General features: G+C 40.4%; 1 protein-coding gene across 1 annotated transcript in view; it reads left to right on the top strand.

The window, feature by feature from the left end:
• Positions 1-19,480, top strand: part of LOC124266364 (atrial natriuretic peptide receptor 2-like) — a 46,910-nt gene extending 27,430 nt beyond the window's left edge. Inside the window, 4 exon segments of the mRNA XM_046701178.1 lie at positions 10,723-11,529; positions 13,152-15,144; positions 15,146-15,742; positions 16,663-19,480. Of these exon segments, the coding sequence (XP_046557134.1) occupies positions 11,207-11,529; positions 13,152-15,144; positions 15,146-15,742; positions 16,663-16,980 (3,231 nt within the window). The 5' untranslated portion in view covers positions 10,723-11,206 and the 3' untranslated portion in view covers positions 16,981-19,480.
• Positions 19,481-20,196: the final 716 nt, after the last annotated feature.

The following is a 20,196-nucleotide window of genomic DNA, read 5'->3' as shown; positions in this document are numbered from 1 at the left end:
GGCCTGGGTTCGATTCCGCTCATGGGTGCAATATGTGAGCACCATTTCTGGTGTCACCCACCGCGGTATTGTTGAAATATTTTAAAAGCGGCGTAAAACTCAACTCACTCACTGTGATGGTGGGTTCGAACCCTAGAACCACACGGTTGCGTTTCATGCTAAAAGCACCAGACCCGTGTTTGTTTCACCAAAGTGGCGTCAATTCGGCCTCCCTCATTCATCAAGTTAAACCACTGTGCTATCACTACAAGTCGGTATTAAACCCATTTCACAATCTCAGTCACAAACCATCGTAAGATTATCGGGAAACCATCTGATATTCCCATCCCCATACATATCCTCAATCCAGGAACCATAATAATCGTTGGTTTGTGTATACAATTTCATATTTCTTGATAATACATTAAAATATACGATCCCCGACTGATATACCCTGGGGTATATGTATGTTTTTTAGACTCTTTGAAAGGGCTGTTAGATGCCTAGTATTGATGCCTGTCCATTATATCGATGAAGGAAAACTGATTTCTATGGATAGTCAACTTCTTTATTGTAATGAGTGCACTCATTGCAATAAAGAAGTTGACTATCCATAGAAATAAGTTTTCCTTCATCTTCACAACTTCTAAAATGCCTCTCAAAGAAAGCATTATATCGATGATATTTATAGGCTCATTGCGTCGGACCATTGTTGACACAGTCATAATGACTCTGGTCTGAACCTGACGATACTGTAATCAGATCATTGAGGATGCCATATATTCAATTCGCCGTTAACTTCTGGGTGTTTACTCGGATTTATTATAAACAGCATATTTTACTCGGGTGTTTACTCGGATTTATTATAAACAGCATATTTTACCGACAGCGCCAGAGTATTGATCCGTGTTATTTGTCATCATCATCGAAGTGTTTTAAAGATGACCTCAGATGTGTGGAGTTGTAGCATATAGGTTATACAACACAATGTTTTCCCATAGACTTCTATAGTAACGTTAATTTTTTTTAAATCATCCAGGCTGCCAACAGCCATTCCATGTACATGGGTACAGTCTGGCCTTTAACTACAACAAAAACACAAATTCCGGCTAACTTATCGTGCCAATTTTTCGAGCACAGGAAGCTGAAAACATCAACCCCAGTTCGCACCAAATGTCACCTACTGGAAAATATCTGCACACAATAAGCAGAAGTCGTGGTGATAAAAATGACAGCACTATATTACTTAAAATTGTGGTCAGTTTTAATTACTGGATGGGTGTGCTTTCAAAAACATAAAAATCTTACACTATTTCATCCAATCACAGCTGTCACATGTCTCCATCTCTTCAGATGTTTCCATACGCTACTCGCTCAGGAAGCATGCGATTCTGATGTGAAGCCCATTTCTGATATCCCCTGTCGTGATATTGCTAGAATATTGCTAAAAGCGGCGTAAAACCCAACTCACTCACTAACTTGTTCCAACTCTTCCATACAACTCAACCTGGTAAAGCTGAAATACTGTTTAAAGGGTCAACGAACCTTACTAACTCACTTTTATCTCGATGGCCGCTAAGAACTCCTGTATGATTAAGTGACTTGACGTGACTTGTGACTTGACGTGACTGGACTTGACTAATTTGAAGCATCCGTGACAAACATAATACCCGATGCAGTACGTATACCCTATTTTGATAAATACCACAAATTAGGAGGCAAACCACTGAGTAACCTTTGTGTCAGTGACAGAAGCCGCTAGCCTAGTGGTCAAAGCGTTCGCTCGTCACGCTGAAGACCCGGGTTCGATTCCCCACATGGGTACAATGTGTGAAGCCCATTTCTGGTATCCCCCGCCGTGATATTGCTGGAATATTGCTAAAAGCGGCGTAAAATTAAACTCACTCACTCACACATGCCGCCAGTTGGTCAGGATACCTTTTTCGACCAGGATACCTATTTCTCTCAATAATACTATCAGCTATTATATGAGAAGGTTCCATATGATTTATTCCAAACAAAATTTCGTATTTAGATTACAATATCAAATTAATAAGATCGAAGAAATTAATGCAACGTTGCATTAAATCGACTCTCGTGCCCTCTACCGGCCGAACAACAATTCAAGCGAACCCCATAGAGTTATGTCCCTTGGAGCGCTCTTTACGAATATCCCATAACTCAACTTGTGATTGAAACCAGTTCGGCAAACGCCGACAACACCGCGTGCGACAGTTTTCGATGTATGGAGCAATTGTTTCATTCCACATATGGCAAGTGTCCTCTGTTTGGAAGCTGTTCGCCTCGAAGTTTCAATTATCGATTTCAGGCCAGTCGTAAGGGATAATAAGTCTTTTATTGCATCAATAGGAAGCTAAAGTGAGTGCATATGCCCCAATATATATAATATAGGCCAAAATATTGTCGAAAATGTGTGACATTGTGCCAATAAACATAAGAGCTATTTTGGCTACAGAAAGCGTTTTATCGCTCTTGCGTGACTATTTGCATGGTCACGAATGAAAACACTCCCAAGACAAGGGATTGTCAGGTATGTTTCATTCACATATAAACTTTCCAGAGAAGCACTCAACTGATTGTGACGTCCCCAACTTTCAGGGTCATTTGTCAATGCCGCAGAAAGGTTTCAAGGTCGTTTGGTACACATATGGAGGCCATTCATAGACTTGACGTATAAGCGAAAGACAAAAATGTCTGATGCAGTTCGTGTGTTTCGTGCGGAAGCCCAACTACCCAGCTACCACAAAACGTCTCGCAGTGATGTGGGAAGGTTGTAGACTGGTAAAGACATGACACAATGTTGTCACGATGTTAGTAATTACGTCATTTTATAACTTGGTGTCAAGATAGAGTTTTCTGTAAAACCTTTCACTTTGAGATTCATTGAGAAATTCCTGCTTTGTTTCTAATGTGTACTGTTCAGTACCTTTAACATTGTGACGACGTGAAAACAACGCTGTGACAATGTAAGGGCAGCATTTGTGTTTCTAATCACCCGACCGACCCTTCTAATTTTATTGCCGACTGTTTTCTGATGAGGTAATAACGGTAGAGAATAGACTATTGATTTTGTGTTGCATTATTATATTGAGCAATGTCCTTGACATCAACATCAAAATTATATTGTGCTTTATGTATGAACAAGTAGTCTCTGAAGTCATCATTTAGTACCGCCATGAATACTTCGTGTTTAGCCGCATAAAAAAAATATTGAACCAGTTCTGAAATGGCCACCATCAAGGCTTCGATCATGAGTAGTTCTTGTGTTTAATTTAAAGCAACCCGTCTTGAATATTCTTTACATAATTGGAAAAAGATGAAGCTGGTGAATTATTAATTTCTAAGGGATCGCGACGCTAGTTCTGTTTGGTTTTGACGACACCAGCAGGTCAATACTGTCTAAATTGATATCTGGTGTCAGTAATCTTGTTGTCTCAAGCAACGGTTCCTTCAGAAAGAAAATCGCTATGTTTGTCTAGGTGTTCTTTCTGCGCCTTCAACGATTGTACGTTTAAGTCACAGGCATTGATCCTCTGTCCATGAGACGTCGTACACAGCGGTGGGGTTTATGACGTAAATATTTGTCCCTCAGAACGGCCGTGATGAACAAACGGATGTTTTGTAGTGATAGGGAGATTTGAGTTGTTTGTTTACTGCAGCTCGTGCATGTTGGGTTATCACTGCTATAGACGCAACCACTACGTACGTGCACTATCGCCGAATCTGCGCTGCGATCTTAGTTACGCTTCGACGCAGTGCTTACGTGTTCTATCAATATGGTTCCGTTACACAAAGCGACCTTAGCGCTCGTAACTCCAACATTTCAGCAGAGATTTTGGTGATTTTCGCTAGCGATCGCACTATTGCAAAGGTACGTTGAATACATACATTGTGGTGGTGTGTGGTCCCAACAGCTCAGGTCACAAATCAGTTGAAGTCAAGCAACGTTGGTCACGGAGAGTCTTTGGATGGGTGACCGTGTTTGGCAGTTTGACTCCTGAGAGTTTCTAGGACTTCAGTCCTGTCCCACAACGAATCACATGTCATACATGTGGTCTCACTTTAGGCAAGTGAGTTTGTTCACCCAGCAGAAAATGGGTAGCCGGTGGGATAAGTCATGTGACTATAACCTTCTAGCGCCTAACAGGCAGCTCGGGTTATCCGGGAAAATAATATGTTAGCGCTTTGAGCATGAGCAAGTGTGTGGAAACAGGCGCTTTAGCCCCGCTGCAAATTCCCTTCTCAGAAAAGTCCCTGAAAGCGATGTATTCAAACCTATTTGTGACAATGTTAACGGATTTTTTCCCAGTTTGGCGTGAGATTTATCAGTTATATCTGAGCGTGGACTGCGTGACAAAGCGTGACTCTGAAGCCAAATGCGTTAGAGTTGGCGGGTAGTGAGTGAGTGAGTTTAGTTTTACGCCGCACACAGCAATATTCCAGCTATATGGCTGCGGTCTGTAATAATCGAGTCTGGACCAAACAATCCAGTGATCAACAGCATGAGCATCGATCCACGCAGTTGGATACGATGACATGTGTCAACCAAGTCAGCGACAAGCATGGGTTACTGAACAACAATTCTAACCTGGATCTTCACGGGTAGTTGGCGGATATGTCATGCAGACAGAACACTCAGATATATTCATCCGACCCGTGTCATCTTCCCGAGAAAACAGCGTTCTATAGCCTGTACCAAAGCCTAGTTCTCGATCGTTGCGCCACCTCGTGTCAGTAGTTGTCTCCCTTGTGATGAAACAGCGATAGTCAGCCAGTACAAAGATGACTGATTCCTCATCGATCCTGATAGTGAAAAGATGTGAGAGTTAATCACTGACAGACAAACAAACTGATGCATTATAACACAAAAGATGATTATTGTTGATGGATTTCGCTCTCACATTAAAAGACTCATACAGACTTCTCAGTGAATACACATTGTCATTTAGAAAGTGCTTACGTACTTTGGTACCCATATGATAAGTGTAAACTGACACGGCTCCCAAGGCCGATAGCTATGAATACACAATGTCATTTAGAAGGTGATCAAATATGTAATATTTGGAATTTCATGTCATTTTCTCAGGTTCCAGTTTACAATTGTTAGAGGGTACACAAAATACGTGATCTGAGGGGGTTAGATGGCTGACTTTGTGTGCTAGCGATGAGGTGCCTGGCTCTGAGAGTGTGAGTTCGAATCCCGGATGGGACTCAACCTAACAAAAGTGCTAGAATCGGCGATATAATTAGTACGTGATCTTGACTACGAGTCATCCGACTTTCATTTTGTGGAAGGCGGTGGCTGAGTGGGTTAGATAACTGACTTTGTGTGCTGGCGATTAGGTGCCTGAGTCTTAGAGCGTGGGTTCGAATCCCGGATGGGACAAAAGTACAAGACTCGGTACATTACTGGAAAAGTGTAATCCCAAATATAGCATATGCTACACACAGCACTGTATCAAATGCACTGCATGTCACGGTAACAGAAAACGCTAGGCATGGGTCGTCTAAAAACAGAACTGTATCTCAGTCACTGCGAACGGGTTCTGTCTCTCAAACAACGATGTTTGCGTTCAACATACATAAAGTAGTTTGACGAGTTTACTGAAAACTTTGAAACACTTCGACAATATTTGTCTCAGCTTGTTTTTTAGGGTAATTTCAGCGCCATTTCGACAGGCAATGATTGTGACCGTAGCAGCGAACGGATGTTCATTTTTTTTTAAATGTTCACTGCCTGAATCATCGATATATCGATGTGTATTAGAGTCCTCTCATATCTCAGCACATGTAGGGTTGAAATGACATGGGTGAAAACCACTCACGATTGTAGAGTTGAAGAAACGCTTTCATCGCGAAAGTGGGCAGCGGAGGGTGTTCTTAATGCTTGAGCACTGGTTCCGTTCTGGAGTCGAGTTGATGTTTTGTCATTTAATGATGTTTGTTTAATTTTAAGAGCCACATTCGGACCTGACCGCGTGTGACAAGCACGAGATAATTATGCTCATTTCTAACCCGGAATCTTGTTTGTTTGTTGTATAACGCCGCACTCTGCAATATTCCAACTATAGGGCGGCGGTTTGAATGTCATCGAGTCTGGATTAGACAACTGGAATCGACACCGAGTTTGAAACCTGTCTTCGTAGCTCATGAAATATAGGTGCTAGTTTAAAAAATCATCATAGATGGGATTTAAAAATTGTCACACAGATTCAATTTTAAGTATCAACTTATACGTAAACGTACAATTCATAATATCACAATATATTATAAAACGTCACCGACCGTACAATTCTGACAACCAATATACTACTGATCTACTTTGATCAACATAAATACAATTTTAAATATCAGCATAGATCCAGTTATTGATAAAAATGACACGATATTGACTTTGAACAAAAAGTTCTTTTTATCATCATCATCATCATCATCGAGGAATTGTCATTAAAACTGTTTCTTTTGCATTTCATTTCAATCTTGACATACCATCACAGATTTTTACTTTCTAGAAGCTGGTCTGAAACCATTTTTTATTTTTCCTTTTTAATCATCCTCCAGGTTTCTTCTTTAAATGGCATTTAGAAGCTGGTACAAGGAAGAGAAACCATTTTTATGGATTGTCAAATTCTTTATTGCAATAGATTTGACGTTTCGGTGGAGATGCTAAGTTTTCTAGTAGCAGTTTTCTTAGAGTTTCTAGGACTTCAGTCGTGCCCCACAACGAAGCACACACAACACATGTGGTCTCCCCACAGTGAGTTTGTTCAATATTGTCTCTGTTCACCCAGCAGTAAATGGGTACACGGTGGGATAAGAATTTCATATGGTTGTTGACCTTCTTGCCTCTCACAGGCAGCTTGAATAATAATGTATAATTTGTCCCTAGCGCCACTGAACACCTTTGATTTGTATATTAGGTACCCGTGAAGATCTGGGTTCGAATTGGTCTTCAACTACCCATGCTTGCCTTAAGAGGCGACTAACGGGATCGGGTGGTCAGGCTCGCTGACTCGGTTGACACATGTCATCGTATCCCAATTGCGTAGATAGATGCTCATGTTGTTGATCACTGGATTGTCAGGTCCAGACTCGATTATTTACAGACCGCCGCCATATAGCTGGAATATTGCTGAGTACCGCGTAAAACAACAAACAAACCAAACCGACCTATATTAAGCGCTCTACAAATGAATCATGTATATTACCCGGGTATGACCAACCGTTGCCTGTGAGCGACTCGTCAACACGCCAATCAACAACTATGAGAGTAACGTGACATATTCCCTAGAGTCCTGTAAGAAGAAGTGGAGATTCGCACCATCTGTAGTTGTTGAGAGCTGAGTGATGGATGCATTGACTTAAACGAGTGGCCTGTAAGGATGTTGTATACAGACAATAAACGATGCAGGAGAGTCATAAACTGGACATTAACGGCCCGTTCCTTCCTTTCATCTTCCCATAAGTAAATACTTCATTGGCTTCCGTATCGACTTTTCAAAATGGAAAGTGATGGAGCAAACAGACTTGTCTACTCAAGTGTCCACTCAGTGTGGTTTGTTTTCTGTTGTACCTGGTATTAACACAGTAATAGAAGAAATGAAAAGACGGGAAAAGTTGAAGAGACAGTTTCTTTAGCTCGACGTGACATATGAAATCCTTCGACGAGGAATGACTTTGATATTTCTGATACGCTTTACACTAAACAAATACATAACACGTGTCGGTAATAACTGCCAGATTGTGTATGTGTACTTCGGTAAGAGATGTTGATAATCAAGCGCTTTTCCTGCTGGGAATGTTTGCGGCATTTAAAAGTGAGATTATTCTTATTGAAACAAACATATGATGGGGGACCTTTCCAACTCATCAGTGAAAACAACGATGTCCGATGCTGTTCTCCATTTGGGATTGTTTCAGTGTTTTGTTTCGCTTTGAACGTGAATAATTGGATAGCCTTTGCATGTATTTGTGTCGGGTGTCGCGGCGGGGCGAGATCCCATTTTCACGTGGAAACCCCCCCATCGACACTGGTAATGCTGATTCATAAACTGACGGATATATTCAGAATCGTACAAAGGCTTCAGCTTTTAGCAGGGAAAGCTTATGATCATGGAAATACTTTTTATACTTTTACGGTATGAGAGGAATCATTCAAAAACCCATTTTTCTTTCTTAGTAATGTACTTTATACCTTTTTAATACATTTTTTATGCCTTGATTACATGTACCTGTAATACTTTATTATTATAGTTATGTTTTCCTATTTCGACATTTTCCGTGAAGATCCGGGTTAGAATTGGTCTTCCGTAACCCATGCTTGTCGTAAGAGGCGACTAACGGGAGCGGGTGGTCAGGTTCGCTGACTTGGTTGACACATGTCATCGTATCCCAAAGGCGTAGATGGATGCTCATGCTGTTGATCACTGGATTATCTGGTCCAGACTCGATTATTTACAAACCGCCGCCATATATCTGGATTATTGCTGAGTGCGGCGTAAAACTAAACTCATTAACTCACTCACTATTTCGTCATTATTTTCCAATTTACTCTTTCCCAGCGTGCATTTATCAATTATACTGAGTAAACTAAACATTTTGGGGCGAAACATTAAACTACACACACTGTTGTGCACATATTACTTAAGCGTTATTTTTCTTTTCTTGATGTGGTATTCATTGAATTAGTAATATCAACACAGTCTAGCATTATACCGTAATTACTGTGATTCCTTCATAGGTTCAGAATCAGAAATACTGTTTAATATTCAAAGTGGGAAATGATATATTTACACTCAATGAATACAAATTGGCAGTGTTTTTATCATCAAGTACTTCATAGGTTTGTCTAAACGATCATTTATGCAATTCCATAATATGACATACAGCTGGTTTGTTGTGTACTTGACAAACTGAAAGTACTGGTGCCCTTTTTATGAAATTGGAGTGAGTGAGTGAGTTAAGTTTTACGCCGCACTCAGCAATATTCCAGCCATATGGCGGCGGTCTGTAAATAATCGAGGTTGGACCAGACAATCCAGTGATCAACAGCATGAGCATAGATCTGCGTAACTGGGAACCGATGATACATGTCAACCAAGTCAGCGAGTCTGGCCACCCGATCCCGTTAGTCGCCTCTTACGACAAGCATGGGTTACTGAAGATCAATTCTAGCCCGGATCTTCACGGGTATTATGAAACTGGAAATTGACTGTACCGTTAGTAAATCTGATTGTTTCAATTAACCTCCACTCATTCCTGCAAGAATCTGTATCATTTAGGGTGTTATTGGATGTAAAGTAAATGTAGAGTAAAATATATATTTGTAAACACATAAAATGTTGCAAAAATGTGCCAAAAAAGAGAAAAAAGTTGTCAGCCACCCATCAGCACTTGTCTGTTAGGTGAAACCATTGGTTTAATTCTTTAATTTATTACCTTAATTTTTAGAACACCCAGTCTCCTTTGGTGTTAAGTGTTAACTGTTTTCAATTACAAATCAAACGTATGATGGAATCAACCGAGAGGTGTCGTTTCTTTTCCTTCTCAGTATATAATGCTCCAGCATCAAGATTATCACTTATCTTCCGAACCCTGTTTAAAGCGGGCTAAGCTTCCGTTTGATTGAAATCCGTTTAGTTGACATAAAAACACAGAACGTTTGTATGTAAATAAGATTCCCCAAATCAAAAGGAAAAGCATTCTAAATTAAGACTAATATAAACCACTGTTCATTGATTTTTATTTTAAATGCAAATGTTAAAACATAATATTATTTTAGTATTAATAGGTATGTGTCGAGGTTTCGTACCTTCATGCTTCTAGCAACCAACATCTTTACCATTAACACGTTAATTAATGGTAATTATTCCAGTAACCCCGGTTACATGTGTTTACATGCGTGCATTCTTTTACATATCATTAACACGCTTTTGTCTGACCAGAAAGAGTTCTTTCTTTACTCAATCAATGTTCCGGTGCCATCGAAGTACGACGATATCGTGTTTGTAGTTTTACATAAATATTTAACAGCCAATTTAAACTTTTGTCACATCTGTTCATGCCCAAGCTTAACACACCTCGGCGATGATATTTACTATCTTACGTCATATTGGGTTAAAATTATGCAATTTCTGATTCTGACATTTAACTTCGGTTGTTTGCTTGGTAACAGGCATGAAGTTGTTTCACGACGCTGGGGTTATTACATAAGCATTTATCGATTGAAGGGCGTGTTTCGTGATTGATGTGATAATGTACAACGAAACGTCAATTAGTAGAAAACTATGTATGTTTATGGCTTGTCTGAGAATATGGAAACTTTTGAATTGACGAACTGCTTATGGAACGTGAGTAGTATTTTTGACTGGGCTGTTTTAATGACGTTATTACTGCGCAGACCTGAAGTGACGTTTGTAGTGGAGTTGATGAGTTTTGGTTTCCAAAATAGCGCACACGACCTCGCAGACACAGGGGCATGCATGCATGCACACACATTAGAAACACACGCAGACACAGACACGTGGTCTCTCTCTCTCTCTCTCTCTCTCTCTCTCTCTCTCTCTCTCTCTCTCTCTCTCTCTCTCTCTCTCTCTCTCTCTCTCTCTCTCTCTCTCTCTCTCTGTGCATCCTGTGTGACACAGTAAAGAGTCATTTCTTCGTAATATCAGGTTTTGGTTACTATTGATTGTCATCGAACTCTTACTATCTCATATTTTTCAGACTTTCAGACTACCAATGTGCATTGAAGGGTAATCAGGAGCGAGAGCCCACAAGGGGATATTCTTTAATGGTTCGCCCTGAGGAGAAGAAAAGGTCACGGAAATCATGAAAGACAGTACAAACTTATAGATGTATGGCTCAGTGGGATACAACACAGACGTAACTGAAGATGTATGTGGAAATGTGACACAACAAAGTGATATTTTATACCATAAGAGTTAGACCTTTACATCATGTGGTATCTCACGGTGAGGAAAGGCGGTGTTTTGAACTACGAACCAGTTACCATAGAGACATGCTAAATATGAATCCCTTCGACAAAGGGAAATTCAACATTTTAATCATTTTACGACAATGAAATCATGAAGACAAGATGATAATGACGGAATTCATAAGCGAGATTTATCTGTGTTGTGTGCACAGGAACGGTCGGTGACAAATCAACATCTAAATGTGAAATCCGGTTCGAGTTCAATTTACGACAATGAGCAGACGATTCAGTGGCGCCATTTTGCAAATCTTCATTTTGACATTCGTCCCGTTCTGCGAAGGGACGGTTCAGCTTCGAGGGGCAGGGGCTAGTTTTCCTGAACAGGTGTACAAAAGCTGGACAACATCGTACAAACTGTACCGTCAGCAGCGTAGTAGCGACGTCAACGCAACCTACAAGTCGATCGGAAGTGGGAGTGGGCGGAAACGTATTATAAGCAACGATGGAAATCTAGAATTCGCAGGGTCAGACTCCATCATGTCGGCAGAAGAAAGAAAACAAGCTCCCGATCTCGTGATGTTTCCGACGTTAGCAGGGTAAGTTAAAGAGTGAGTTAGCTGGGTTTAATGCTGTGTTGTCACAGCCAGTAACTTCAGCTAAAGGTGAACGCCCAAACAATTTGCACTAACCAAAACCGCCACGTGTACATACCCTGTTAGTTTCCCATGTCTTCGGAATTCGCGACGATGTTGAATGGTGTATCATTGGCATGCCATAAATCTACGATCGTGGGTTCGAATCCCCGACTGGCCTAGGTTTTGTCAGAAAGTGTTTCGTTTCACGAAAGGGACTGAGTTTAGTTTTGCGCCGCACTCAGAACTATTCCAGCTGTATGGCAGCGGTCTGTAGATAATCTAGTCAGGACCAGATAATCCAGTGATCAGCAGCATGAGCATCGATTTACGCAAATGGGATACGATGACGTTGTATGGACTCCCTTCGTGATATTGCTTGAATGCTACTAAACATGGCGCAGCCATACTCATTCGCCCACTCGCTTAGTTTCGTTTCTGCTGAAATATTGAACAGGATTCTGAGAGGGACCTTACATCAAAGATCAATTGAATATACTCCTTTGTGCTTTCATACAAACTTCACCTCAAGTATCATCGCTTGATAAAAAGGCTTCGCACGATATATCAGATGGCTTATTGGAACATCGTGTAGAAAATGCGTAGATAGAATTTTATGCTGTCAACCATTTGTTAGGCCTACGATAGGGACACCTGTACAATGTGCTATGCCTATGATAGGGGTTCCCATACCATTTATTTGGTCTATATATGATAGTGTCCTCCGTATCATTTCTTAGGCCAATTATAGGGACCACTATACTATCCATTATGCCTGTGATAGGGGCCTCCATGCCATTTGTTCTGGCTATGATACCATTTGTTAGGCCCATGATAGGGACCTCCATTCCATTTCTGAGGCCAGTTATAGGGACCACTATACTATTTATTATTGATTTAATAGGGGCCACCACACTATTTGATAGGCCTATAATATGGTCCACCATACCATTGTTTCGGCCTATGACTGGCGCCACCATACCTTTTATGAGGCCTCTTGTAAAGGTCACTGCACCATTTGTAAGGCATTTGACAGGGGCCTCCACACTATCTGTTTGGCATAATATGATAGAGGCCACCACGAAGACCAAGAGCCCATATACATTGTTATAAAACATATTGATGTTTGTTTTAAAATATCTAAATGCACAGTGCAACAGTAAATCATATCTTCAATATATGGAGTTAAAATAGTTACCCATGTTTACTATATTCTTATGCTTGTCGTAAGAGACGACTAACGGGATCGGGTAGTCAGGTTCACTAACTTGGTTGACCCATGTCATTGTATCCCAGTTGCCTAGATAGATGCTCATGCTGTTGATCACTGGATTGTCTGGTCCGGATTTGGTTATTTACAGACCGCCGCCATATAGCTGGAATATTGCTGAGGGCTAAACTCACTCACTCACTTATGTCAATGAACAATATAGGATCGGCAAAACAACCAATCAGTAAAATATAACAGCAACAATAACAGACCGTCGCCATATAGCTGGAATATTAAGCTCGCACTCTCTACTTTAATCTGAATATGTTCTTGTTGATGTTTAGCAGTAACCATGCCTATCACCATCTTTTCTCAGGGGAACAGTTGTGGGCTACAATGTACCCGAGTGTGACACAAATTTAAACCTCACTCGTGACCACGTGGTTGGCATCTTCAACGGGACTTTCCGGTCCTGGAATGACTCAAGCATTGCTGAAACAAATCCATTTTGTAATTTACCCAACGCAACTATCAGGGTGATAGCAAGGGCAGACAAGTCCGGAACAACAAGCATGTTCACCGCAGCGTTGAGCAGTTTCAGCAAGGAATGGAATGATACCTTTGGCGTGTTCGACCAGGGGTTCAATACAGAGACAAACAAACCTTACAAATGGAACCAGAGCGTCATCGATACATTTGGTCAAAAAAGCGTAGGTGTGTCCGGACTGCTGCTGTCAATAAAATACACCATAGGCTACATCTCCGTCGCTGGAACTAGTGAGCATGGCATAAAGTATGCTACCCTGCAGAACAGGAAAGGCAGGTTTGTGAGATCAACTACCACAGCCATACAAGGAGCCATGGATAGATGGTCCCAGACTGCTGGGGATTCGCTAACCGGAACACTATCAGACCAGGACCACGACAACGCATATCCTATAGCAGGCTTCACATACATGATTGTGTATCAAACGAAAATGACTAATTGTGATTCGGCCAAAGAGTTGGTGCGCTATGTGGACTGGTTCATGCACAGCCAGGAAGCTAAGGATGCATGTACGACAGTGCACCTTGTGCCTTTGTCGCAAATCCTCGTGGACAAGAATGTGGCCCAAGTCTTGAAGAAGATAACATGTAAAGGCCAGTCAGTGTGGGATATGGTTCAAGCAGACATAGCGGAAGAGAATCGTGTTGAAAATACCTGGCTGGTGCCTGTTGCAGTATCAGTGCCTCTTATTCTCTTGCTGCTCTCAGTACTGATTGGTTACATTGCATACCAGAGATGGAAACTGAATAAAATGATAGATAATGATGAATGGGACATCCCAATTGAGGATATAATCTTCTATCTGGATGATAAGGTTCTGTCGGGAGGCAGGTCCAAGTTGGGCACTATGAAGTCAATAAAGTCCTTACAAAATATTGAGGATATTCCTGAAGGATCCGAGCTTCTTGATCAGATTCTTCAGTGGCCAGGAAAATGGAAAGGGCATGTTATCGGAATTCGACTATTAGAGATTAAAGAAATGGCAACCATAAATAGAGAGATGAAAAGACTGCTATTGTGGATGAGGGACTCCATAGTCCATACAAACGTGATAAGGTTCTTTGGTCTCACTAACCTTGATAATGAAAAATATGCCATTGGTGAATATTGTGGAAAAGGACCTATGACTGATATTCTTCAAAATGAAAAGTATAACCTTACGAACGACTTCAAGTTTTCCTTATCTACAGATATCGCTAGTGGAATGAATTTCCTCCACAACCATGGTGTAGTACACGGAAGCCTCAGCTCTTCATGTTGTCTCATTGACTCAAGGTGGATGGTTAAAGTGGGGGACTGGGAGTATTGTAGGCTGTTTAAACAGCTGTACAGGAAAAAGAACCCTCTTCAGTTTGTTCGCAAGGATCCACACTACCTTAGTAAATACGCTGCTGCATTCCGAGACTTCTGGGTTGCTCCAGAGATTCTTCGAGGCGACTTTGAGCTGCCGCCGTCTACTCAGAGCGATATGTACAGTTTTGCAATAATTACGCAAGAGATTTTCACACGTGAGGATCCTTATGCAGAACATGCAGATGCTCTTAGCCCAGATGAGGTTCTGAAAGCTGTTGTTAACAATAATCTCCGCCCTCAGCCTAATGACGACACACCTTTGAACGTGAGGCAGGTAATGGAGATTGCTTGGTCGGACAATGCAGCTACGAGGCCAACTTTTGAACAGATATTGAAGATGTTGAGACAATCACGGTCAAGTCGAAAGTCCGTCCTTGATTCCATGATGGAAGCAATGGAGGAGTATACAGCCCATTTAGAGGAACGTGTTGAGGAGAGAACTTCAGAGCTTACTGTTGCCAAAGCAGAATATGGAGACTATGATGAATGATATCATCCCAAATCATTTAGTGAAGAGGATCACTAACGGACAGTCTGTTGAGACAAAAGTGTGTTCTTCTCTGGGAATAATCATGGCGGATGTTATGAACATTAAATATATCACTGAGATTGCAACTGCTAAAGATATTGTTCAGTACTTGAATGACATACATACTGAAATTGAAACAGCTTTACAAAACAAGGACACGTACCGTACGAATCTACAGGGCGATTCTTTTGCTGTTGCTGTTGGATTACAGGATGATAAACCTACAGTTGACAAGTGTGTTGAGACAGTAGCTAATATTGCTCTAGACATCATCTCACAAGCCAGTAAAGCAGCCTGCCCTTCTTCCATATCCAAACCATTTGAGTTACGTCTTGGGGCACATATTGGCAGCGTTGCTACTGGTATTGTTGGTCATACTGCGCCCAAGTTTGTCATCATGGGTGACCCCATTGACGTCACGAAGAGTCTTCTTTCTCAGTCGACTTCCTCCAAAGTTCGAATCTCAACCATCATGTACAAACATATCTGTAAGAAAACATACTTCTTTGTGGAACCAGCGGAGCAAATTGAACACAGGGTAAGATGCGTGATGTGTTATCAGGATGAGTGAATGAGATGGGCAGGTGTCGTTGTAAACTGTATTTCGGTTGTATTGTGGCTTGTTAGCATTTTGTGAGAGACTTTTAAAGGTCAGAGACTAGCTCAGTTAGGTCAGAGACTAGCTCATATATAGATTTCCATTTGACGTTTAGCAGCACTCATGTATTTTATTGTGTCCTAAACTTGCAAGTGTGAAGGAAATGAAAACTTTGACATATTTGTACACTTCTGATTATCTCCATGCCAATGCCACAACTTTCAAATTTGATTTGATTTAAACATATTTTATTCAGTGAAGAAAGGGATTAGGAACAAGTTCAAATTTGATATTGCGGGTTGGATGAAAATGACAGTCATCCTTCATCGTTCTTTAGATTCAAACCGACGACCTTCTGTTCCTAGTAAGATTATGGGGTACAACTCCTCGTGGTAGAGTTGCAGAATAAGTTGACAATTTGCTCAATCTGCTTGGATTTCCTTGAACAATATGGAAATACAATCATACCAGTTAGTATTGATTATTTTTCTTAAAAGCAAACCGGTATTTTGTTTGCAGGCATTATGCCTGTAGACTTTGTACTTCTGCTGGTCGTATGTTTAGTAACAAACATCTTTTATTGCTTTCACTGCATTCATCTTTGTTACTTCTATTGGCAATACTTACTCTTAATATACAGAATTCAAGTATGTGTTACTACAACTTCGCAGACACCTCTACCAAGTTAATGTATCGAAACATTTACTATCTCAATTTAGTCACATATATTTGGAATTTGTAACTATTTCTTCTTCACCATCATCATCATCATCATCCCTGTTTTCTATATACATGTAGCAAGTCAGTATCAAGACGATGATCATGATGGTGAAGTGCATCTATATTATCTTTTCTTACAGGGCATGAAGATGGACTCCTATTGGTTGAAGGGAAGAGACTGCCTCGTTGTGGACATTCCATCGGACATATCAGTGGATTCTGGTGTAGATACCGAGAAATCTCGGAGTGAGTCACGTGCCTCGAAATCCTCAGACAAATCACGTGGTTCTATTAAGTCAAATAATGGTTCGGCAAGTGGTATTGAAGACAAGGATGCCAATTCGGACATCATGCCTTCTGAAAGTATTTCATCTTGGGGTTTGAACCCGCTGGTGACTGTGAAGCCACCTAAAGGTAAACCTCCCAAAAACAAAGTACACCCTGTGGAACAGGTATAGTGCCTGTCGTTTGAAGGAGGATGCTACCTCAGTTTGTCCAAAGGATTTGGAGTTGACATCTCTATGGCAACAAAGAAAGCATTTCGAGGAACAGGACGAGGAAGAGACAGCAAAGGGTTGTGTTCAGATAATACTTTTTTGTTATTTTAAATCCGTCATCCCATTTTTACTCTATCACATGATCCTATTGCTGTATCTCCTGATCTGACTTCATCCATTCTGATGTATCCTGGCCATACTTTCCATGTCAGATTTCATCAGGATAAATTTATCTTGGACAGACATCCAGATCGTGGCAAGACTTCATCCAGATCGATATACCATGGTTTAATCCCGGTTTATATGTGTACCAGATATAGGACACCGATTGCTCACTAGAATGTCTTCGTTAATCATATTTAGCTGTTATTTCTTATATTATTACATTCAACTCCCTTGTTCCTATATGTCTTCACAACTTTTCAGTATATCAATATCATGCCAAGATATTTTTCAATTATTAATCTTCTTATAATCCAGACATGCTTGCTTGTGGCCATTTTCGTCTGTTTATAAATTTAGCTTTACATATACTAACCGAAGGAAATGAATAACTATTCGATTCCCTCGTATTGCTTGAGGTATCTTGTCATGACATGAAAGGTTGATTACATGTATATGAAAGAACCGAGTGGTTGTGCAAGACCGATTAACTATGGTAATATGAAAGAACTGAGTGATCCTTTACTTCTTTTGAGCAGTATGTAAACGTCCGCTGATGACGTATTGTTGAGTTTCTTCAAAAGATTTAAGTGGTAATCTCGCGTCTTTCATAGTCATGATTGTCAGCAAGTACGTTGTTTTATTTAAAATTTGGTTTCAACAATATTCCACGGCGGGGAACACCAAACTTGGTCTTCACATAGTGTGGGGAATCGAACCCAGGCGTTCAGTGCGACAAGTGACCGCTTTAACCACAAGGGTATCCCACCGGCCCATGAAAGTCTTGGTCACGTGTTTGGTTTGTTAAACATTACAATAAACAGTTGCTGAAATGCATGTCTTAAACCTTCGTATTAATAACACGGTATTGGTTCGATCAGCGTCATCGTTTTTGTTCGATTGCGAAGTGGACATTCAGACTTGTATCTTTATTGAAATGAGGACTTGTTTTGGCAGAACGTTAAGAGATTTATGTGTGTCCTGTGTCATTCAATATGTCTCAGAATATGACATTTCACTTTACAAACAGAGGTCGTGTCAAATTTTGTTTTGTTTGTTGATAAACGCCGTACCCAGCAATATTCTAGCTATTTGGTGCGAATGATAAATAAATATTGTTTGTATAATAATACTCCGAAGCACAATCAAGTGACTGACTTCACAAAAATCTATCAACGTAATTTGGATACACTGACATGTATCTAAGACCACCGATATTGTTAAGATAAGCATAGGTGGTAGTAGATGACTTCTTAGCAGGATCTTCAAGCATGGCTTGTTGAAGACCAATTCTAAGCAGGATCTTAGCATGGGTTCTTGAAGACCGATTCTGTGCAGGATTATCAAGCATGGGTTTGTGAAGACCAATTCTAACCAGGATCGTCCATCATGGGTTGTTGAAGACCGATTCTAACCAGGACTGTGAAAGCTTTGGTCGTTTCAAGAACGAGACGAGACAACACCAGTAATCCATTTATTTACATGTATTGAGGAAGCCAGGGCAATGCCGTGAAGCTTTATAAGTATATGTTAAGCAATATATGAAAAAGCTGTTTGATAGCATTGATGACAATGCCGTGAAGCTTCATTAATATATGTTAAAGAATATATGAAAAAACGGTTTGATAGCATTCATAACATTGATGACATTGATTTTCATATTGCTCGGCTAATCTCCTCCTAAAGGTGGTGCTTTCAAATATTTTACATAGCGTACTGGGAGTAAAGACAAAAAGCGACAATTATTTGAATAGATCACTGAAAGTCGGTGAAAACTCCTGGTTTCATTCAAAATATTCATGTGCTAAAGGCTCAGCTTGACGTGCGATTCGTGCCTCGTTTATTCGACTTGGTTCCTTCTTGTGTAAGCAGCTAATTAGAAGGACATAGTCAATCGTTGCGCCACATTCGCGATAGCTTCTTGCATGTTCCGGAAAGAAAGGGGCGGTGATGGACGCCATTTTGAATCGTCACCACTCGCCCCTTTCCGTACCCGTTCGGCTTTTCACGAACAGACACGAGTGGTAGAAACTCAATAGTAGACTGCACATATAGCACTGCCAGTAAACTACCATCTACGAGCCCAAGTCTTTCATTTATCTTAGAGTTGTAGTTGTTTAAATATGCTGCCTTCGACCTGCTTTTAGGCCTGTGTTTTCAAGATGAAATTGTTTGTGAGAGAATATTGTTGTTTTTCCGCTAAAGCTATGCGCAACATTTTTGTATGACTGAAATTTAGAAAAATGTTCTAATTCGCATATTATGCATACTAATGACCCGTGCCTATTTTCTTGAAATTTTTTAAACCAAAAAAAATTATATTGAAGTAATATATCCATATTGGCAGGAGAGGATCAGTTCAACATTACATAAAAGTGAATTATTATTTATCTTATGAGTCTGCATAAAATCTTATTATTGTTCTTGTGCTAGTTCCATTTCGGACCAGACAAACCAATGATCAATATCATGAGCGTCCTACATCGATATGATGAAGAAACAAACAGGCAGGTCACACAGACCATGATGCATACTAAATACTGCCGATGTAATCCGAATGCTCAGACAGCTCGTTGGTCACATGAAACCAGACCGTTGACCGATTCGTTGGCGAAAAAAGACTACATATATTGTATGTATTGACGGGAGAACGGGGTGTATTGAGGAACGTAGACTACACAAAACAGGTGATGTATTGATTAAGTAGATCAAAGTTGATCAAAGTATATTTGAAACGTGACATTAACATGATTATAGTTCTGTCTCTGTGTAGTTTTAAATAACCCGACCTGTCTTATCACAATATGTTCACATCAATATGCCATGTTACAATAACATTTAAAACCAGAACATTTCACGTAACGTACCCACTTTACGAGAAAAATACTGTTATCCAAACTATTACGAGTGGTGCGTTTGGGTGTGGAACTTGAAGAACTTGTGCACGTGCTGGAGGATATTTACCTGTGTCGTAACCGCTTGTTATATAACCTTTATACAAACATAAAACATATA

The sequence above is a fragment of the Haliotis rubra genome, unplaced genomic scaffold (assembly GCF_003918875.1).
Source record: "Haliotis rubra isolate DU_JTF1 unplaced genomic scaffold, ASM391887v1 Scf125, whole genome shotgun sequence".
NCBI classification, from domain to species: domain Eukaryota; kingdom Metazoa; phylum Mollusca; class Gastropoda; order Lepetellida; family Haliotidae; genus Haliotis; species Haliotis rubra.
The sequence above is the reverse complement of the archived record's forward strand: the minus strand, read 5'-3'. Positions and strand labels throughout refer to the sequence as shown.